General features: G+C 56.5%; 7 protein-coding genes and 1 pseudogene across 7 annotated transcripts; all 8 read right to left on the reverse strand.

Moving 5' to 3' along the window:
* Nucleotides 1-664: 664 nt before the first annotated feature.
* Nucleotides 665-4,573, reverse strand: LPMP_355680 (hypothetical protein; the record flags this gene model as incomplete). The annotated part of the gene is made up of 1 exon (XM_010705197.1): nucleotides 665-4,573. One exon carries the CDS (start codon nucleotides 4,571-4,573, stop codon nucleotides 665-667), a length of 3,909 nt encoding a protein of 1,302 aa, XP_010703499.1.
* Nucleotides 4,574-5,403: 830 nt separating this feature from the next.
* Nucleotides 5,404-7,890, reverse strand: LPMP_355690 (aminopeptidase P1, putative; the record flags this gene model as incomplete). The annotated part of the gene is made up of 1 exon (XM_010705198.1): nucleotides 5,404-7,890. One exon carries the CDS (start codon nucleotides 7,888-7,890, stop codon nucleotides 5,404-5,406), a length of 2,487 nt encoding a protein of 828 aa, XP_010703500.1.
* A 962-nt stretch (nucleotides 7,891-8,852) lies between these two features.
* On the reverse strand, nucleotides 8,853-9,578 carry LPMP_355700 (hypothetical protein; the record flags this gene model as incomplete). Its single annotated transcript, XM_010705199.1, has 1 exon — nucleotides 8,853-9,578. The coding sequence occupies one exon, from the start codon at nucleotides 9,576-9,578 to the stop codon at nucleotides 8,853-8,855; it is 726 nt and encodes a 241-aa protein (XP_010703501.1).
* Nucleotides 9,579-10,666: 1,088 nt separating this feature from the next.
* Nucleotides 10,667-11,761, reverse strand: LPMP_355710 (hypothetical protein; the record flags this gene model as incomplete). Its single annotated transcript, XM_010705200.1, has 1 exon — nucleotides 10,667-11,761. One exon carries the CDS (start codon nucleotides 11,759-11,761, stop codon nucleotides 10,667-10,669), a length of 1,095 nt encoding a protein of 364 aa, XP_010703502.1.
* Nucleotides 11,762-13,092: 1,331 nt separating this feature from the next.
* Nucleotides 13,093-13,890, reverse strand: LPMP_355720 (G-actin binding protein, putative; the record flags this gene model as incomplete). The annotated part of the gene is made up of 1 exon (XM_010705201.1): nucleotides 13,093-13,890. The coding sequence occupies one exon, from the start codon at nucleotides 13,888-13,890 to the stop codon at nucleotides 13,093-13,095; it is 798 nt and encodes a 265-aa protein (XP_010703503.1).
* Nucleotides 13,891-15,053: 1,163 nt separating this feature from the next.
* Nucleotides 15,054-16,986, reverse strand: LPMP_355730 (annotated as a pseudogene).
* A 695-nt stretch (nucleotides 16,987-17,681) lies between these two features.
* Nucleotides 17,682-19,358, reverse strand: LPMP_355740 (hypothetical protein; the record flags this gene model as incomplete). The annotated part of the gene is made up of 1 exon (XM_010705202.1): nucleotides 17,682-19,358. One exon carries the CDS (start codon nucleotides 19,356-19,358, stop codon nucleotides 17,682-17,684), a length of 1,677 nt encoding a protein of 558 aa, XP_010703504.1.
* Nucleotides 19,359-20,056: 698 nt separating this feature from the next.
* LPMP_355750 (hypothetical protein) lies at nucleotides 20,057-21,376 on the reverse strand (the record flags this gene model as incomplete). The annotated part of the gene is made up of 1 exon (XM_010705203.1): nucleotides 20,057-21,376. The coding sequence occupies one exon, from the start codon at nucleotides 21,374-21,376 to the stop codon at nucleotides 20,057-20,059; it is 1,320 nt and encodes a 439-aa protein (XP_010703505.1).
* Nucleotides 21,377-21,527: the final 151 nt, after the last annotated feature.

A 21,527-nucleotide genomic window follows, 5' to 3' on the forward strand; every position in this document is an offset into this window, starting at 1 on the left:
AGAAGCTGAGAAAGGCACTAGCGCGATACTCTCTTTGTGGTGACAGGGGGGCGCACAGCGTCCCAGTAAAAAAAAGAAGGTGCAAGTCTCCTGCCTCGGTACGGACACACACACACACACGCAGAGGGAATATCCAGCGCCGCAAAGAGGGGTAGAAGGAGCCTCAGTGACACGAGGGAGAGAGGGAATCAGTGGGATAGAGGCACTGAGAAGGGGAAAAGGTGCAGGCCACACGACGAGCGTGCGACAGGTAGAAAAGAGGGCATACACACCCATACAACAACACACACCTCCTCCTCTTATCCCGTAAGTCAAGATGAGCGGGAAGGAGAGGGGAGACGAGTGCACTACCAACGGCTGTCACTTGTCAGTTCGGGGCAAGGGAGATCTGCGTCATTATACAGTGCGGCGTTAGCCGGAGAGGTGCCTCACGCGCGCCAAAAAGCCACATACGTGAGCACCGTAGCAGCCCCATACCTCAAGAGGCGAAGCTCCTTCTCTTGCATTCCTGCCGTGTTAGGCTTCCACCAATGCGTCGGATGACACACAAGTACGCATCCTCATACAGTGGCGCGCAGAAATGCACGCCCCCCCCCCACACATACAAAGCGCTTCATTTCTTTGAATCGAATGCCGCCAACAGCGCGTGCGAAATACTGACGTGCTACGATCGCATGCGCCGGCAGGTAAAGAGGATGTTCATGCGGGCGGCGCGCAGCTGACGCTGTTCTCTCTCCGCCTGTGTTTCACTAACGCCGTTAGAGCTGAAACGCCGTTCTCCTTCGAGGTTAGTGCCACTGTCTGCCAGGCTGAGCACATGTTCCTCGCACTCCCGGCTCAGTCGATCTGTCAGCTGTGCAAGATAGATCCGCACGTTTATGTCTGTCAATTGCTCCTGCAGCTCGAACATTCGCGAGAGATCTAAAAAGCAAAGAAGCTCCGGTGTTACTGTTGTGTTCCCTGTTGCCGCGGAGGCCTCCTCGTGGGCGCGGGCGTCTCCCACTGAAGCAGCGGGGTGCGGTACTCGAGTATCAATCCACACTCCCTTGTTGTCACGGATCTTGGAGAAGACTAACAGACGCTGCGCAGCCGTCTCAGTTGCCTCTTGCAGTTGGAGAGAGGTGAAACGGCCTATTCGCACCATAATATTCACGGCAACCAGCTCTCGCCAGACGTTGCGCCAAACGGACGGCGCGATCCACCGCTGATACCGCCTCAGAAGCCCACACGCAAGCTCCGCATGACTTATCCATCGCGTACGAAAGACTGGGCTATTGGAAGTACACGAGTCCGTGTAGAGTAGGCTTGCCAGGAACTTCAGCGCATAGAAGACATCAGCGATGGCAAAGTTGCACTGCAGAATCACCTCCTCCTTTGTGGTTGTCGGCACCCACATCGTCGCCGAGCGCGCAGACAACCCTACTTCCGCGAGCACTCGCTCGCAGTACTCCAGCTCCGCTTCCATCCCAAGCGTGCTCGACTCGCCCACTTCTTGCGTGCCCATGGATATCACGAAGTGTCGCTTGATGTACGTGTGCATGATCCCGAGGTACTTGTCGAGGGGTACACTCTGTAATAGAGTTGAGGCGACGACGCACGACACCTGCCACATGAGTGAGGCACACACCAGGTGCCGTAGCTCCACTTCGCGGTCCGACACGCACTCCTTCGGTTCGTGCACCGAGACAAGAGAGTCTTTGTATGCCAAACGGTCCAGAGCTAAGCGACTCACCATGATCAAAAGCTGGTGTGCGAGGTCACGGCTTGCGCGTGATTGCGCAAAGCGATCCGCGAGGACACGATAGACATACGACGTCATACTCAAGACCGACTCACGTTTCTTCCACGATAAGAAGGCGATATGTTCCTCGCTAGAGCACGCCGCCACCGCAGCTGCTGTCGCAGTAAGACACGCTTCGTCATTGACTGCTAGTGTGCACATGTGGTGCAGCAGATGAATCGTCTTCGGAAGCAACGAGCTGCGCAGTTTTCGTTCAGCTTCGTAGCGCTGCGTATCGGAGGGCGGCACCTGGAACCTCATTTGGGCAGCTTCACGAATCGCATCTACCGTCTTTGCCATTATGTCAGCAATGTGCGGCAGTTCGTCCAGTGTCATGTTGGCTGTGAGGGCGAGAGACACAGCAGAGTCCAACGTTCGTACCATAACCAACTTCTTGTGAAACCCGAAAGAAAGTGTGGACGCAGCGCCGGTGAGCAGCCGCTGATGGTGACGAGGTGGAAATACCCGCTGCACAACTCCAAAGCAGGAGGCGACTACCATCCGCGCACTTTCGTCAACCTTACGAAATGGCGGCGCGTCTGCCGCTATGGCGCTAGATTTCAACATGCGCTTGTGAGCTGTGTACCACCGTTGAAGCATGGCGAGATTGCGGTTTAAAGAATTCGGCAACACACGGTGGTCATGTATCGAGTCTATGAAAATGGCGATGTCCGTCATGATAGCTGAAGCGATCTCGGCGAGATCACCGCGCGCCGCCAAGTTGAGGTCTTTTCGTGCGGTAAGTGCCGATAGCAACTTCATGGTACTCCAAGCGAGCTGAAGGGTCTTCTTTTCTCCCTTCACACCATCTACAACCACTGTTTCAGCTGATGTGCCACAGGACATTCCAACATCTAGGCTTGTTTCCTGCGAGTCCCAATCGGTGCTTCGGATGACTGACGAAATATACCGCAGCTGCACACCAATAATGCGCTGCATACGCCGAGCAGAGCGCAAAGAAAGGTCAATCAGTTCACTCGCTGTGTCGTCACACTTCGCTGTTTGCTCGTGCCGGCATAGGCAGTACACCATAGCGCATTCCACAATGTGCATACGCAAGGTCAGCTCCTCATCGGGAGGGTCCTCCAACAGGGTTGCGGCGCCGCATCCTTTGTCTGGTAAATTTGTCCTGGCAAAACCGCTGCCGCGCTTCGGGGCATCCGACGGTGCCGGTGCAACAGCTGCAGCGGAACCGGCGGGCATTGGCTCAGTAAAGAACTTCTCCAGGGCTTGCAGTAGGGAAAGCGTGGCCTTGCCTGTGGTGGTCTTCACACCATCCATCCGTGACGACTCGGCTTTGGCCTCCTCCTCGTCCGCCACGTCTTCAGACCCCTCACCAAGGTGTTCTTCGTTGATGTTGTCGGCCCGGGTCACAACCGAAAGAAATTGTCGGACATGATACTTCATATCAAGGGCCTTCAGCGAAGAATTGGTGTCAACCTCAAGCGCCCTGAAGTACTCCCGCATCAGGGGCTCTGTGCACTCCAGCGCGGCGCTAAAAAGATCGTGATCGAAGCGTAGGTCATTCATGCCGCTGGAATAATGTGCGAGCACCAGAAAGCGCCCTTTTGCGTCCATGGACCCCAAAAGCGACACATCTCGCTCAGCTTTGCCGCTTCTTTTAATCTCGTCTCTGCGCCGCTCCTCGGCCACGCGCCCTGCAATACGCATTGCCGTGTAGGCGGTTGGCGCCCACGCCTTTTCGCGGCCGGTCACGATTGATGTGATGAAGAACCACTCGTATGAGGAGAGTGCCCGCACAGCCAGGATCTTCTCTGTGTGTCGTAACAGGCTCAGATTCAACAGAGCGCCGCGCAGCGCCGTGCAAGCGAACGCGGAGTACAGTGCCTCTCGATTCACCGGTGGTGAGAAGTCGAGCAGTCGCTCATTCTGAGCCATCTGAGCAGCAACTCGCATTCTGCTGAATTTCGCCGAGAACGTAATCAGCTTTGGAACTAGCATCAAGAACTCTGCCGGGGACACCGTGTGCGTTGTGGACTGGTGGTACATGTTCCTCACCGTAAAACCATAGTCATACTTTGCGCATTCCTCGTCGGTGCGGGCAGCGAGGACGTCGACGTAGTCACCGGGTAATCCTTCGTCCGCTGGTGGAAGTCGCCGAGCAATTTCATCGATGATCTCCGCCAAATCTAAATTGTCGGTTGTGGGGACGAGTGCCTGGAGCCACCGCGGCAGCCCTGCTAAGAACGCCCTCACCTCTGCGTTTTGTCTCTGAACCCACTGCGGCACCCCTCTGCTGGACTCCTTTCGCCCCGCCCACTTTTCGGCCTCGCTGTTAGAAATTCGAATGGTCCCAATCGTGATGACAGCAAAGATCAGGTTTATCGTCGGCACCGTTGCGTACGGACGCGGAAGCAGGTGCAGCATGATGGCGGCAAAGATCGCATTTACTTGGGGCGCGCTACCGCGCACTGGAACGTTGAACAGAACAAAGCGGTTCAGGATGGAGACAGAGCTGGTGTGCAGGGCCGGTGGCGAGAGCTGCAGACAGAGAAGTAGGCATGGAATCTGTTCGGCAAGAGGTACCCGATTCGCATCGGAGATTTGGTCCAAACTCGGCACAGATTTGCCCTGCACCATTTCTTCGGAAGACCTGTTGTGTGTCCTGTTTGTTCTTTCGCTTTCCCAGTGAAAAGAAAGCCGCGCCACCATGTTGTGCGTCGTGCGGGATAGATCTCCAAGAAGCGTATTGGGGAGTTGGCTGAGGCCACGTTCTTTGCGAGGGCCCATCCGCTTCAGGAGAGTCATTACAGCCGTGTTATAGCGTACCATCCTTCCCCTTTCACCCGCATACGTGTAGCTTACGCGGTCGCAATGTGTACGGCGCCTCCCTTACAACCAACCGGAGACCGAATACAACAGAGATACCAAACAGCACACGCATGTGTGGCGCAGCTGCCAACACGAATGCCGCGCACAAGTAAACGTGATGGCGCCTCCCTGTGTGACGACGACAGGAACAGGGTGAACAACGCGCAGGAGATCCACAGTCAAAGAAACAGCAACAACAACGCCACAGGTAGTGTTGCCCTGAAGAGCCAAAACAGAGCAGCGGCGCTCGTCTTTGTTGTAGTGAAGTTTGGTGGAGGGGCTGCAGCAACCCGCCACACTGTTCACCTCGCTTCGGATGGCGAGAAACACAGCAGAAAAGCCAAAGAACCCGCCCTATGCGCGGCAATTAGTATGAAAGGCACACAGAGAAAAGGATGGCGAGCACAAATGGAAGAGTGAGCGGGGGGGGGGGGGAGGGACAAGAAAAGGAGAAGCGCAGCAACTCATATGCGGGCGTCCATTGACCGCCTTTCCCTCCCCACCCGCTCGTGTGATTAGAGCGGAAGAAAGGCTTGGGGTGGGTAAGGAAACACTGAGCAAGCGCACTGCGGCCGATTTGTTTCGCTAGCTGAGCAGCAAAACCACACACACCCAAACACACGCTCTCTCATTCACCATGTTGCAGAGGCGTTTCTTGAGGGATAAGTGCGTCAAAAGGCATGCTGTCTCCCGTAATGTATGTTATTTGTTTCATGCTTCGTGTGTGTGTGTGTGTCTATGGGTGGGTGGGTCGTAACGTCATGTGCATTCTCCACGTCAGCAGTATGCCTTCACTGCTGCATGACAACTTCTATGAGCTCAATGTCCTTTGGAATCGTGGCTGTCAAGACAATGCTCGAGTACGGGTACCAGTCAGAGACTGCCGCGTGGGGCACTGGTGGTCCGTCCAGGTACGCTGGATTTGGAACAAACGTCTGCTGTTGTATGGCGCACACGTCCGCCGCCAAGGACGCCATCGCCTTTGGCAACCCGTCCATAGACACGCGTTGGGCAAACAAAAAGCGCAACACGTTTCGCGCAGCTGCAGTCATACCTCCCGCCCCTACGGTGGAGACATGCGCGTCACATACCGATACCAGCAGGGAGGGTGTCGTCCCTGCGTCTCCACCGTCGTAGTAGCGATGAAAAGCAGCGAGGGCGTGCTGGAGGTACTCTCCGCGGCTCCAAGGTAAGTAGACCCGAGACTCTTCATCGCTGCAAACGTCGACGTCCTCGTCTCCCGGGGAAGGCAAGACAAGAACGTCATCTTCGATTTGCATACCAACGCCACCGTGAAACGCTATGGGAAAGTGCGCCCCCTCCAAGCCGAAGAGGCTCGCACGTTGTACGCTCGGTATGTAGACGCCAGGCTCAACAGTGTGCATCATCCCGCCTTGGAGGGCGCGCGAAGTCGGTCGCTGCTGCCGTGCGGACCCTTCCTTTTCCGCCACTCTTGCGTGCGGTTGCGAGGCGCTGCTTAGCTCCTCGTGGATGTCGAGGCCGAAGAAATGGCCAAACAAGTGAGCGCAGAAGCAGGAGCGAACCAGGTTAAGCGGTACTTGCTGCTCCTGCGATGAGGTCGCTGTACGACGCACATCGACCCCAAGCGAGCACAATAGGGCCTGCGTTTCGGCGATGTGCATTCGAGTTATCTCACTGATAGAAACCCCCGGCCCCATGCACCGGAGTAGCTTGCGCTGAATCTGAAGCAATCCTTCATACAGGGGCACATAGGAGGGAGAAAAGTGCGAGCAACCTATTGGAAGTGTTCGCGTGCAGTCCGTGGGGACGCCGTCCACCTCCACCCCGGCGTCCACGCGCACGACGTCACCCAACGCGGCCACACCATCGTTGTCTGTGAAGTGGATTTCGGTGCCGCGCACTCCACTTGCCACAACGGGAATGTACGCGGATCGCACCTGGACAGCTGCCCCGGCGCGCTCGCTGATGTCGCACACAGCACGCTGAAATGCACAGTGCAGCACGTGCTCGGAGAGCGTTGTGGTGGCGCGCCGCATGAGCTGCAGAAAAGCATCCTCGGTTGCGCGGGCACTTCGAAGGTGTTGTCGTAGTTGTGAAGGGGGTTTGGCCTGTCGGTACAGCCATGCGTACGCATCACTGCGGAGGACAGGCAGATGCATTTGCATCGTGTTATCTGACTCGCTGTCCGCGCTTACGGATGAGGTGACGAGGGAAGCCGGGGGATCACGTCCTCGTGGGGTAGAGGACACGCTTCCTTGTGTAGGTAGCACGCTGGCGGTGCTGGGTGCGAGCCCAGGAGTGTACCCGTCGACTGCCGAGTAGCTGAATTTGACTACGCTGCAGACCGGTTGTTGCCCCGGCGCTGCTGCTGCTGCTGCTGCTGCCGCACAAAGGAGAGATCGTGGCAGGTGGAGCACAAAGGGCGTCGCGCTAAGCGTGAAGAAGAACGCCTCAAGCGGATGGTGAAAGACCGAGGTGCTGCGGGCTGCACCCCTCGTTTTTGTGTGGGGCAACGACTTGCTCCGCTGGCGAAGGCGGTAGCCTCTGCCATCCCAACGCAGCTGTTGTGGGTACGCTGCAAACACGCTCGGTATGAGACCGAGCGGGAGTAGCCTTCCTCCCAGTTCCCCACCACCACCACCACCACCACCTCCTCCTCCCCCTGGCGATGTTGTGAGCGGGTGGTCACTGTGCACTAACCACTGCATTATCTGCTGCTGTGCCATCTCCGTGATAAACCGACGCACCTCCTCGCAGACGGTCCCCACTTCGTTCGTCGTGACCACGTTTTCGTGCGTGCGAGGCGACGGAGCAGCATCCTCATCAGCGCCGAGAAGACGCTTGTACTCGCTGAGAGGCGCTGCCTCCGATCCCCACACCAGCGTCGCACTGTCCGTGGTGACGGGCGGCACACAGAGGAGGGTTCGCATGGGGATGCCTTGCATGCCCTTGGCAAAGGCTGCCATGGTGATCCGCACATCCTCGGTGATCGCCGAACAAGGCGGGGCGAGTTGACGCCGCATCGAGGTGCGCATGCCGAACAGGTGATACCACAAGGAGTCCTGACGGTGGGGCCACAGGATATCGTGGCTGTATAGAGATTCATCGGCAGCGGGAAGAAGAACAACGGAATTATCTGGGAGGCACTCCAGGAACCGCTTGCGCCGGTCCGCGTATTCCTGCACGCTCACTTCTTCACGTACTGCGTTTAAGCTTTGGATCCAGCGCGTCGAGTTCCATGTGCTCAACACACTACGCCTGTGCACTGATGCGGTGCGCCATGCTCGACAGAGCATGTTAGTTTCTCATGGACGTGCGAGAAGGTCGAGGGGGAGGGAAGGAAATGCGTGGAGCTGCGAGCTTTTCCCGCAACATACTGCACTTTCAGACAGACGCGTCCACACGGTTGCTGGGGGAGAGGGTGGGCGGGCACAGAAGTGTGTTTTGTTATTCAACTGCAGTGCGGGAGCGCTAGGAGGAGTAAGGTCACACACTTGAAGGCTGGGGTAGCCAACGATGCAGACACACACACACACACACACACACGCGCAAAAAAAAAATCAGGAGAATAAGGTAGAGAACATGTGGGAGAGACACCAGCATTGGTTGATGCGCCGTTTGTACTTCACCACGCGTGCGCACGCCCTTTGTGTCGCAGAAGGTACCAACGGACAGATACACGCGCATCACGAACGCAGAGGAGCTCCTCGGCACACAGGCGTGCGTATATACCTACACGCCTATGTAGACAAATGCAGTTCTGCATGTACACGTGGCTGTGTGCACCCCCCCTCCCCCTCCCCACGTCCTTCGCAGTAGAGCAGCGCCAAAGAACCCGAATGCCGCGTCGCCCACTTCGTCATCTCGTGCGGTGCGTGAGGTGGGTATGAGGAGAGCAGCCGTTGGCTTTATCGTGCCGTTTTAGCGCCTTTTCGTTTTTTTATTATTATTACTGCTTCTTCGTCTCTTATACATTCCAATGCGAGAGGAAGACGGGAAAAGGGAGGGCGGGCAGCGTACAGCACCCACACTGCGGGGTGTTCTTCCACAGCAACACCCCGCCAACAGAGAGTACAAAATAGCGACCTGCAGAAAGGACAGGAGAAGATACCGCTGACAGGTCCTGCGAAAGGAAAAGAATAAGGGAGAGCACGGCGCATCATGGTAGCGCCTTCGACCCAGCGATCAGGGGCAGGGAGGGGGGGGGCAATGTTGCTCCTCTTGTGTATTCAGGGAAAGAGGGGGCGGGATACGAGGCTTACGCAATTTTCTGCCTCACAAAGTACCGCTCCAGGTATCTCTCCGACCACACAGTGAGTCCCACAGCGATGACGATGTTCAGCAGCACACTAAAGATGCAAAGGTAGAAGGCAGAGTTGACCGTCTCGTCAAAGAAGTACCGCCGCGTCTCGTACATGCGGAGCTCGTCAACGGTCGTCTCCACGGACAAATTCAACATGCGCAGGCGGTCAGCGTAGTCCTCCATCTCTGGTGGCTTGTCCACCACAAAGGCGTCGTCTTCTAACTTGGGCGGCTCAACGATGTCGTTGACGGCGCTGAAAGACATCTCGAAGCGCATGGCAGGCTTCTTGAGGGGGAGCAGAAAACACATCTTGTAGGTTCCGGTCTGCTCGGCATGGAAGAAGATCTGCGAGATGTCGCCAAAGGTGTCGATGTTTTCTGATAAAGGGATCTGCAAACCGCGCTTGAGCGGCTCCCTGCTGGGTGCGTAGAGCTTTGTAATAATTCCAGCCAGGCGCGGGTCGATGCAGCGGTGCTGAAATGTGACGAGTACTGGGTCGCTCTGTGGATCGCGGTAGACATGGTAATCAGCGCAGAACTCCTTCCCCGGCAGCAGCTTCACGTACACGCCAGCGTGGAGGGACTTGGAGCCGTCGACGCGGGTGCACAGCCCGCAAAGCAGGCACAGAACCACCAGTGCTAGGACACGCAATGCGGTCATCATGGCAGACGACGCCAGCATCGCCTCCTTCAAAAAGAGAGGGAAACAAAGCACAATTGATTGATGTCAGCGTGCCTGGAAAGTGAGCATGTGTCAGGCCCTTTTCACCCTCCTTCAAACACCCCACAACGATGGTAGCGGGCACGGCGTACTTAGAGTCTCTTTACCGTCGTTTGGGATGGCGGTGACGGTTGTGTGTTGTCATTGGACGGGCAGTGAAGCATCCAGAAGTAGCGCACATAATATATATATATATATGTGTGTGTACATAAGAAAGGGGCGTAGGATGACTCCAGTAGGTGGGGGAGAGAGAGGGTTGCCGTTCGAGGTCATTGCAGTGCGCGTCAAAGCATCCTGACCAGGTGGGACAGAGAAACACAGGCAATGCAAAAAATAAGCATGGGCGACAATCGCCGTACCCACAGAGAGAACTGCAGTGCCTCGAAACAGAGAGATAGAGAGATGGTGTTGCCGAACGAGAACACCATCCGAGGGTCGTCACAGCTTCATGCAAAATTCTCTGCGGTCCCTGTGTACATCAGACACACTTTATTTTCTTTGGTCACGCGCGTGTGTTTGTGTGTGTACCTGGCTGTGAGGGTATGTGTGCATTTGTGCCTGGATACACCCGAGCACCAACCCAACGTACTCACGTCTAACACACACACACCACAAGAACGTCTATAGGTGACAAGAGCAACGACAACGGAAGCCTGTATTACGCCAATCCAGAAGGGCATGCGCAAGACGGAAAATGAGGGGAAATTCTCGTGTCAACAGGGCACGCCCCAGATCCGAAAAGAAGCACGAAAAAGAGAGAGACCAGAGAAGCACAGTATTCCGCCCTAGTGGAAAGACAAGATGGCGACTGACGATCAACGACAACGGAGACGTCCACAGCAAAAGCAGCAAAACGAGAGAGCAAAGAGGAGAGAAAAACAGGAGGAAGAGGAGGAGGGGGAGGAGGGAGGAGGAGGCAGATCTGCCAGATACGTAATTCGACACGGAGCAGTTGCTGCTGCTGCTGCACTATTTTTTCCTTGGGCGCGCAGAGGACAACACGCACAGAGGCCAGTGGTCATTTCTCTGCCGTCCATGGACGGGGGCAGCTACCACCATCGCGAGAACGCCTGTGCAATCCGGTCTGTGGTGGTGCTGCCACTTTGTTGCGCTGCCCGTTGCTGCCTCACGCGCGCCGCTAGGGAGTTGTTATTAGGGTCGCTGTACACCATTATAGAATTAAACAGATTTGAAGCGAAGCTCTTCGCACTCTGCACATAGGACGGCCTCTTGCTGTACTTATCGAAGAAGAAGCTGCCGCTGAGGCTCTGATTACCTGCATCGCTCCCTTGGTAGCACATTTGCTCGGCACTGATCAGTATGTTCTCGTAGCCAGCCTCGGTCAGCATGTTCTGTAGCGGTGCCTGGGCAAAGGCGGAGAGAAAGACACGAATTTGATGGGCACTCGCCGTAATGGTGTACGACATAACACCACGCGCCGTCTGCAGAATTTCCTCTATGTACGAGGTGTCCGTCATCGCATCCAGCGCCGGGATCTCCAGCACAATGGAAAGAGGGCAGTCCTTGCCTACTCCGTGAATCACCTCTGGCGGCCCAGGCGCGGGGTCTGTCAACCGCCGCGTCAGATGAGAGCTAGAGCTTGCCATCTCGAAGCCGGTTCCCCCCGAGATAACGGAGACTTGCTCGACGTCGCCGACGATCATGTCGTACTCGCCAACGGCGTTTGACGAGTCCTGCAGCTCTGAGGAGCTGCCAGCGTGCCGGGGTGGGGTGGTGAGCAGCGGCACCGCACCAATAGATGTGGCCCCGGCATCTTGATCTGGCCGGCGTGCCGCGACCTTTCTGCGTGGGTCACCGTCGGGCAAGGTTGGCGTGAGGAGATCGAGTGTTTGGCTGGATAAGTCGCACAGCTCCGGGTCATCGTACTGGGCCCCATCGTAGATCTCGACTACAGCGTCCACGAGGTCCTGGTCGTTGCCGAGCAGCTCGAGGTTCTCGTGGTGCTCAGCCAGTAGGTAGACAGCCTCCAGAGAAATTTTGCGGATCTGGCGGTCTGTGCTACGGAGGAAACGAGAGAGAGTTGGAAGAGTGTTACGGCGAGCAACGGCGGGCCTCGACTCATAGCGTTGCAACAACGCGTGAAGGCGCCGCACCAGCGAGAGCTCGGTGTTGATCGTGGCCATGGCTGTAGGCGTGCAAAGAGGAGCACCGGTGAAATGCTAAGTAGAACGGAAATGAACTCGGCAGTGTGTCTTACAGTCCCGTTGTGCGAGCAAAATAACGAAAGACGAGGAGGACGTAATGACGATGTACTGAACGAAAAAGAGAGACCGTCGAGCCGTGCCTCCCCTTCAACTAGTGTGACTGCCACCCTTCACACGCCACCTCGTTTCGCTTTCGTGGTGAACCCCCTCTGCGATATCACTGTGCGTGTGTGTGTGCGTGCGCACGTGCAATCTCGAAAGGCGGGGACAGTGTGTGTCGGAGAGAGAGAAGAGAAAGTCAGAGGAAGAAGAACAACAACAGCTCAATACGAAAAAAAAAAATTGAGTCTCTAAAGGAGAGAGGACAGTCACAGCGAGGAGAACGAAGTATCGCAGCTCCCCCCTCCCTCCCCCCAAATGTCAACAACGCCTCAACCTAAGATTGAGTTACTCGTGCGTGTGTCGAAAAGTGAGGTGGAAACAAAAACGAGGAACACCGACTACATGAAGGGGTATAGCAGTCCCCAGCTGAATTTGCTAAGATGCGTGTAGTTGCACGCGCGGGGGGGGGGGAGGTAAAGAGTGAGGGTGAGGAAATGGTAAATATAAGGAGTCACACTCAGAGGAAGGGGGACGCAAATCGGTAGGTGAAACGGCTTCCACAACGTAACTCAGAATGCGCCTCCCGCTTCGCTTTGTTTCTCACTTGAGTAGTCGTCCAACAAGAGGTGCGAGGAAGGCGGGTGAGCAGAGAGAGAGAGTGCGAGAGCAGAGAAACGAAAAAAGACATTGGGGCGAGTGGCGTGTGTGGGGGAAACGCTAGAAGGAGAGCGGTGAATGAGGGAGGAGCATGTGAGCATCACACGTGGTGCCATCAGGAGGCTTTGTGTGTGTGTGTTTACTGTGCGCCGTTGGTGGAAATTGCTTGTCGCTGTAACGCAGCGCAAGAGCAGCAGGGAGGGAAACCTGTCGAGACCGTGCGAAGAAGAGAGACACGGCGGTCCGCACAGCGCACCAGTTTGCTTCTTCTCGGCGTCTTTTCTCAGCCTTCGTGAGTCGGTGGTTGTTTGTGTGGTTGGCCAGCATATTGGTGCAATGAGCGCGAGAGAAATGGACAGCCAACCATCAAAGCGCATGGTCGCTTCCGCGCCCCCTACCCCATCGAGCACGAGTACAGAAGCGGAAGAGAGCAAGAACATGACAGCACCGCACGAAGCCACCGAAGCACTGTGTGAGGTCCACTCCAGGTGCATCGGAAATCTCCGAAAGTGGACACGGTGGAGAGGAGGCGTGGAAGCGGTGGCGTTTACTTAGAAAGAGTCGCATGGCTTCGTGCAGACCTTGTCGCCCCCCTTGCCGTCTGACACGAGGCGCGTGACGAACTGCTCCGGAATGGCGCACTCGACAATATCGCCATCCTTTTCTGAGGGGAAGAGAACGTTGACGGTGGAGCTGCACGCCGTGACGATCTCCGTCTTGCGAGCCTGCTCGTGGTCCAGTAGGTACACATTCACACTGGTAGAACGCTCAATGTCGATAGTTGGCGCTGCCTGCGTCACTTGAACATCAACGTCAGCGCAGCTGAGTACCTCGAGAGAGGAGACAATCGTTTGCAGAGCCACCTGCACCTTGGCACAGTTGACGATGCTCACGGAATTCACCTTGTTGGTGATGGTGATGTAAGCATGCTGGCAATTCTCGATACGGACGGCATGGCGCATCTCTGCCTTGTCAAGCACCAACGGCAGCTGCTCTGCTGGACTGCCGGCTTGGTACCTGACGATCCACCGTTTGTCCCCCTCCAACGCCAACACCGGCGTCTGCACGGCCCCCTCTCCGGAGGTGCGTTCATTTTGCTTCTGTGCAAGTCGTCGTTCTTCGGCGGCCGCTTTTTTGCGCTCCAGCTCACTCATGTCGATTTCACCGTGCTGAATGTTCTGCTTGTATGTCTTTTGATCATCCGTGATGTGACGCAGCCGCGCAGTGATGTTGTCGCCGCCTTGGCAGATCTCTGCAAACACGGCTGCTGCTGCACCGCCAACGCTGGCGCTGGATGCGCCGTCGTTAGCCGGCGGCGGCGGCGGAGGAGGAGGGGGCGGTGGCGGCATCCCTGTGGAGTGCCTTCACCAGAGAATGTAGGCTAGAGGTGTGAGTGGTAAGCAAAAGGAGCAAAGGTGGAACCAAAAAAATGAGCACTACTCATACACGATGCAACCCACCGAAGAGGCTAGAGAGGGGTAAGGATTAAGGCCACTGCACCCACACAAAAAGGAGCGCAGAGAGGGTTCGGCCCAACGGGAGTGTTGCGGTGCCGGGAGTGGTCGTGGGTTGGAGAAGAAATGGTGTGGAGAATTGGTTGTGAATCACAGAGGGCCATGTCGATGTTAGGGGGAGCTCTCGCACATTACTGCTTCGTGTGAGCAGAGGGGTTACCCAACGTGTTTTTTTTTTTCCTTCCGCAAGACAAGTGGACGGTGCCCTCACCTTACTGTCCAGGCGCTCACCAGTACTTTCTCCATTCGTGCATCACATGTACACCGTCACCACAAGTCTACAAGCCGGTGCGCTTTTCTTTTTGCGTTTTCTGTGTGGGTCTGGTCTGTCCGGCTGCTGCGTGGTGTGCTTGGCACACACCACTCCCTTGTCCATAACAGCCTAAAGCCCAACATGCCCCAACCCCACGACAAAAGGGGGTGGGGCATGTTGGGGGAGCACAGACACTTGACAAGCAGTGGGGTACACCGATGCGCTGTAACAAACACAAAATCACCCCTCTCCTCTTCCTCCGGCTCCGCCAGACTAAGTCCAGTGTTTCATGGGGAAAGTGGATGGCTGGAGTGTGCAGACCACTGTCAATAAGTGGCTCACTAGCTCCGTCGTCGATGGCAAGCAGCTTTGCTTTTCTCTCTGTCGCCTGCTGCACTGATGAGAACAAATGAGACAGTATGACGAAGCAGGGTTTAAGGTGAACAAAGCCTCATGCTGGTGTGTGAAAGAACTGCTGGACAGCGCTTCGTGCTGTCTGAACGACGCCCTAGAACCTCTCCATATTGCTGAACTCGATGCACTTGACAGTCGCCCCCCACCCCCCAATGTGCCTGTGAAAGCTACGAGGGCTTTCATCATGAACTAGCCGTGTGTCGACGCTGTGACCTCCGCATAAAGAAACAGCATTTGCGCACCGTCCTGCCTTCCCGAAGTGAGAAGGACGATCCTGCACGCCTCCAGTGCCACCCCAATGGCGTCACTGTCCGTCACAAGACCAGCGCTTTCAAACTGCACTCTGCATCTCGTTGTGTGACTCGCCGTCGTCCATTTCCTCTGAAATGCCTGAGGCTCTAGCTTGCCGTTGGGAGAGAGTCACAACCCCGCCAGCGGCGCAGCATCGCCGTCGCCACGTGTTTTCTCCGTTGCCTCGGCCGTTGTCCTCCATCTGAGCTTCTTCTTCCGTCGCCTCCGCGCTCCACGTCCCCCAACGCCGCTGCTTCCCCCTTCGCATGAAGAAGTTTCTCTTGCGGCGCACTGTTGACCATGGGAAAGATGTCCAACTCTGCTATAAATCGGTCCACCACACTCGCATCCACGCCCCCGATGGAGGAGAGCACCGCTTTCTTCGCGGCGAAAAATACCCGCGTCGTGGCGGCCATTTCGGTGTTGAGGAGACCACAACACAAGACCGTCCTCCTGTGTAACACGTCGGCATTCGTAAAGTCGGCTGGAAGCATGTGGGGGATGCCGTCGAGGCACCGCTGTATCTCATGTGGACCTTTGAAAACGAGTGTCGCGACAGAGGTCAGCAGTCGCAGCCGCAACGCTGCAGAGTTCTTCAGTAGTCTATCGAGGAAGATTGCCACCAGGTACGGGGCATCGTCAATGCATTCGCCGAACGTGCCCACCAGCTCGAGAAGTATCCACCAAAACTCACTATCGGCGAGCGGTGCCTCCTTGTAGCATGTCCGTGGGCATCGTCAGCGTGACGCCACGCCCGTCTTCTCTAGACCGAGTATGATGATTTTAGCGAAGAAAGTGAGAGTGGCACTCAGTTCTTCTGGTAGCCTCAGCGGCATGCGCCCCAGCGTAGCGATGGCAGAGCGGGCAACGGCAGTGCTGCGAGCCTCCAAATGGGCGACGAAGCGCCTTCATGAGTGGACTGGGGCTGAGCTCGCAGAGCCCACGGAGGCGCGGATGTCCATCGTGATGCTCTGATTGCACAAAAACGCTTTCATGGGACACTTGAATGGTTAGAAGTCCCTGACAAAAAGCTTCGCGTCAGTGTTTACGAGCACCTTTGCTCTGGCACAGGGCTACAAAGACGGCTACACTGACCTCACTCAGGAGCACAACACGCAGCGCCTCGCGGAGAAGTTTGAGCATTTCGCGCTCCAGCGTGGAGGGGTTCTGCGTCAAGCGGAGAAAAACGTGACTGTACGTCATCACTACGCCAGAGCTGTTGGACGTGAGGCGCACAGTTCAGCTGATTCGTCGTCTTACCCATCCCCCTCGCTTGCGGGCGTGCCCTCAAGACACAGGTGGAGCACCTGAATCAGTCTGCTACTCGTCCGCAAGGGGTAGCACAGGTTAAGGGGATGGTACAGCAGCGTGCGGTTCCCCGTGAATAGGAGATACCGTTTTGCAGTCAGGCTCCTGCGCCGCATCACTCCAGGATATCTCATGCACCACATCTAATGTCTTGAAGATCACTTGCAAGTCGAGTTCGGACAGCAGGCGCAGGCCGTGCTCCAACGACTTGAGCTCCTAAAGTCACTGGAAGTGAGAATGAACGTGAAGAGAGGGCATCATACGGTTGCTTTGTGCACTTCTTCTGAGGAGGCCGCCATGGTCTTATCGAAAAGTGGCGTGAGCTACTCGAGTCAGTCGCGCACGTGCCACGCCGAGCAGGCGCGGAGTGCCAAACCACACACCATAGGTCTCTGATCACTGAGCTCCTGAACGAGCGTGTTGATGGCCAAGCACCACCACGCCTTCCTTTTTTTTTTCCTTGACTTGGTCGTTCCGCAGAGGTAAATCATTTTGTTGTTGCTCTTGTCGCACGCGAGATCATTTGTGAAGAAGGACATCGTCACTTCCGGGAACAGCTCAGCAAGTCTCTATGTCGGTCGCCATGAGCTTTACCGCATTCCGCAGCGCAATCCCTTCCGAGGGGACAAAACCAGCCTGCGGCGCCCCCCCCCCCCAACAGGCATGTCCTCATCTCCTCAACATCACCCGAACCCTTCTTGGTGGCACGAGATCGGCCTAATGTTTGGAATGTCGACCATTCAGCGGTAAACATTTTCATTGCTTGTGGTGATGATGCATGCTTGTCTTCCTGAACAAAGTGGACGCCTCCTCATAGATAGGCATCCGGTCAGCGTCGTTGCAGCTGTAGACACACGCGTCCAAGGGTGCGTGAGGATGTCGGCGCCGCAGCGGGTGCTAGTTCTTAAACCGTTTCGTGGAGGGGACAGCGAGGAAGGGGGTTTATACATGTGCATGGGTGCATAAGGATGGTGAAAGCCGCTGAATTGACACCAACGTGCGCGGGAGTGCGTCTTCGGGAAGCAGTAGCCCACCCACCACCACACGTGGACTGTGCTGCAAAATGCTTACTCTCTGCTAAACTTGAACGATGGAGAAACGGAGGGGCGCTAGCAGCTGCTTGACATCCACACCCCTCTCTCTTTCTCTTTCCCTCCTCAGGTGTTTTTTGACTGTTTGCCCTTGTAAAAGAGGTTTACATGCGGCGGTGTATATGTGTGCGTCTGGAAGTACCTCTGTGATGCAGCGCATTAGCTTATACGAGGGGTTCGATAACAACACGAAAAACCTTCTGGAAAGGAAAACGGAAAGGCGCAGAAGAGTGCCTTTCCGGGCCGGAGCGCAGCGCCTCTAAAGCAGCTCACTCGGCACTGCTTGCCTTGATCAGGTCCGCCGTCACATGATCGTAGTAGACGACACGATCGGACGGCACTGCGCTGTCCTCACCGCCGTCCACAATCACCCCTCTTCCCGACAGCGTCGTGCTCCACGCAAACACCTCAGAGAGAAGGATCTGTGGAAGATTCATGGCTTCGGTGAGCTTAGCTGCCCGCAAGAGCTGATGTGACACCGCAAAGAGGAACTCTTGTGCCTCTTTGGTGACCTCCTTGGGGCCGGCAGGCACTGGGAGGCCGCGGTTCTCCTGCACGGCAGTCGTCAGTTCCGCCGCTGCTGTGACGGCAATCAAGTCTGATAGGAATGTCACGACGTCCGCACGGCGGTGCACCGTGGTTGCAGTTGTGGTCAGCGCTTCCAGAAGCAAAAACAGCGGGCACTCCAGCCCAAAGGCGAGCGAGCCGAGCTCCTCATCCGCCGCCATCATGGCAATCACGCCGCCAGTGTCGTCGTCAACCTCTGCTGCGTTAACGCGTCCCTCTCCGGGTGGTGGTGTCTGACGCCGCGCAGCAAGCGCCTTCTTGAACGCTCCCGCGCGCCTGTGAAAACGACTTGCTGTCGTGGAGGTGTCGTACAGGGAAGCCCGCAGTGCCTTCGTCAGGGCCTTTGTTGTGGGTTGCTGCTGGTGCCCAAAGCGTTGAAGCGCGATCAGCAGCTGCAGCAACTCCTTAACAGAGTAATGGTGCAGCTGTGAGTAGAGGAGGCCAAGCTTGCCGTGTGTGCCATCGCGCAGGGCGCAACTTGTCACCACATCGAGAACAGCTTCCTCTACGATTCCCAGCGATGACATGGTGTAGAGCATCGCAGGAAATGGCAGCGGTGATGCGCTTGGGGTCTGCAGCACCCCCTTCACGCCGCCCCTCTCCGCTTCTAGATCACCCTCGCCTGTGGTGGTTCTCGCCGCAGTCTCTGCTAAGGCGAATAGTTGCCGGCGGACCTCGTTCATTACCTGCACCAGTAACTTTCCATCCTCCATGTTGGCGCTGTCGTACAGTTGCAGAAACAGCACCAAATCAGAAAGAGAAAAGTCTGCCGTTGCAGTTCGCTGCAGACGAGGAGGAGGGGGCATAAGGGGATTCATGCCCACCACCGGTACAATATGGAAGCGCTGACGCGACGCAGGGTTAGCCGAGCTGCCGCCACTGGACGTCGCGGGAAGAGGAAGAAGACTACGGAGAGGACCGAGTACATCGTGCCTGGCGCTGAATTGGGCATACCCTCTCGCGGCATCAGGGGACAAGGAGGACTGCGAGTGGTCGACGGTGGCGAGTTCATGAAGCAGCTCCTGGGTGCGTTGCACCAGCGGGTGGCTGGTGTGAAACGCATCTGGCAGTGGCGAGTGCAGGCTGCTAATCGGAGGTTGACCTGGTGCCCTTCCTACGGAGGAGGTAGACGGTGCGTGTTCAGCTAGCGACTTCCTCGTGGACTTCCGTGGTGGTGGGGCGCGCGCCGGTGTGGTGCACGACGTCGCGGTCACTCCGCCCCTCGCCGCCGCAGTTGAGCAAAGGGCAGGAGCCGCGTTGAGGGCTCTCGCGCGCCGCTTGCCAAGATGGCGCCCAGCACCTGCTTGCTCACGGAAGTACTTTGGAGTCCACAGGCGAAAAACAGTGCGTGCCAGCATCTGTACATGTGTAGAATGCATGCCGCACCCTCGTGAAAAGGAAACCTAAATTACGACCCTCGTATTACTCAGCCAGCGAAAGAGAGGTGCGGAGGAGAGTGAGGGGGGGGGGCAGGGAATGGTGAGGACAGAGAAAACAACACGTCGATGAAGGATTGCAGCACGACGAGCAAAAGTGGAAAAGGTAAGCACGACGTCAGGAAGGGCTGAATTATATGTGGTGCACATGCACTCGTAGAGGAGTGCGCGCGCCTCTGTGATTCACGCGCAACAAAGCACATTAACGCTTGCGTTTGATGCAGGGGACAGGGGGAGGGGGGAAGAGGACCGCTGCATGCGGTACGCCGATGCAGTTTCACGGGCTCTGTCTTCATGGTTCAGTGAACGCTTCCGCACCACACGTAGGAATGCGCTTCAACCGAGCGAGAGGGGGGGGGGCGAGGGGGTGGTGATGGAAAAGACGACGGCCTGCGACAGACTCACGGCCAACGATGATGGCACTCACTCATGTGTTTCAACTCCCTTTCCCATCGCATCTATCTTTGGCTTAAAGCGAGTTACGTTAGCCAGTCGACTAGTTAACCGGATGTGTGTCGAAGAGACGAAACAGCACGAGCACAACAGAGGAAGAAAGGGCTGCAACATCCGCGACAAAAAAACACCCACGTAGAGAGGGTGGTAATGAAATACACACCGGCGCAGGCTCACGCGGCGTCTGTTTACTCCAGCTGCTTCTCACTCTCGTACAAATGACGGCTCAGTGAAATGCGATCCACATCGCACAGGAGCACCACCTCCAGCTTTCCCGTGCCTGCCATCTTCATCACCAGGTAGCCGTTCTCCTTTTTCTTTCTCGGCTTCATAGGGAAGACAATGTTACCATGGGCGTTGCGCGGCTTCTTCTCCTTGCGCTTCTTCGCCAGTCGCTTCGCCGTCGTCAGGACAAGCTCAACAGTGCCAACGCTGTTGGTGAGCAACGTCTTCACTAAGCCAATTGCTCCGCGGTTCCACCGCACGTTAATCTCAAGGAGGTGCTGACGGTGGTACATGCAGAACGCACTGGGTACATCGATCATCTGAAGGTCACCTGTGAGGAGACGGCGGTCGAGCAGGTACACTAAATCCCACGTACGCAGCACGTCCACGACTCCAGCTACGTTTGCTTGCTGTTCGTCGGTGAGGAAGACGGCAGTAGAGGTGGAGGAGGTTGCTAAGGGGCGAGGGATTCGCGTGAACGGACGCCAGAGCGACCACCACGACGCCGTTGCGCCGCTGTTCAACGCCTCCAAGTCTACGTTACCGTGAATAGCATGCGAGGCAAAGGTGCCAAATGATTCGAGGGTGAAAACGTACTTCTTCGCGTTGACTGTCGCGGGGTCCAGCTTGACATTCGGATGGGTGAACACGACGACGGGAACGACACACTTACCGCACACCTTGTGAATGTGCTTGTCCGAGTACCATGTGGCTCGCTTGCCGTCGATGCCCGTGTCGTGACGAAGGAAAGCCACATCTGATTGAACGAGATGCGAGTCTGGAAGCTCCACACGACGCGCGTTTTCAATGTAGCGGCGCAGCGCAGCGGCCTTCTCCACGTTGTCCTCCTGGACATCCTCAAACTCGAGCGTGTCCAGCCGTTTACGATTGCGGCACTGGTACCACCGCGGACCATTGCTCCACACAAAGCCCTGCCAATTCTTCACCTCTACGACGAGGATGATAGGGCCGACCGCGACGACGTCGATTTCGCGGTTGTGTCCGATGCGTGCGACAGCCACTCGCCGACGCAGAAAAACGTCCGTCCACCCCGCCTTGCGCAGTACCGCCTCGACCTTTTCTTCGGCCTGCATCGACAACAGGAAACTTTGCTGCTTATGGGTCAACGCATCTTCGCGGCGCAATAGCGATCGTGCCTGCGCACGCAATGCTTCACGGTAGAAATTACGACTGAGACCAAAGGCTACCGCGCAGAGCAGTACTGTGGTGATGGCTAAAAGGACGTAGACTGTGTCATCCAGCAGAGAAAGCACAGCGTTCATGACGCTCGCGCCTACACCCGCGGGTGGAGGAGCTCGCAGCGGAGGTACACCACGTCTGCGAGAGATGCTAATTGGCAGTAATGGGCTACCAGTACGAGTGCGTTCACCAGTGACATTCCGTACTTTCACAGTGTGTCCACGAAAGAGAGGA

Source organism: Leishmania panamensis (genome assembly GCF_000755165.1).
Source record: "Leishmania panamensis strain MHOM/PA/94/PSC-1 chromosome 35 sequence".
Classification (NCBI taxonomy): Eukaryota; Euglenozoa; class Kinetoplastea; order Trypanosomatida; family Trypanosomatidae; genus Leishmania; species Leishmania panamensis.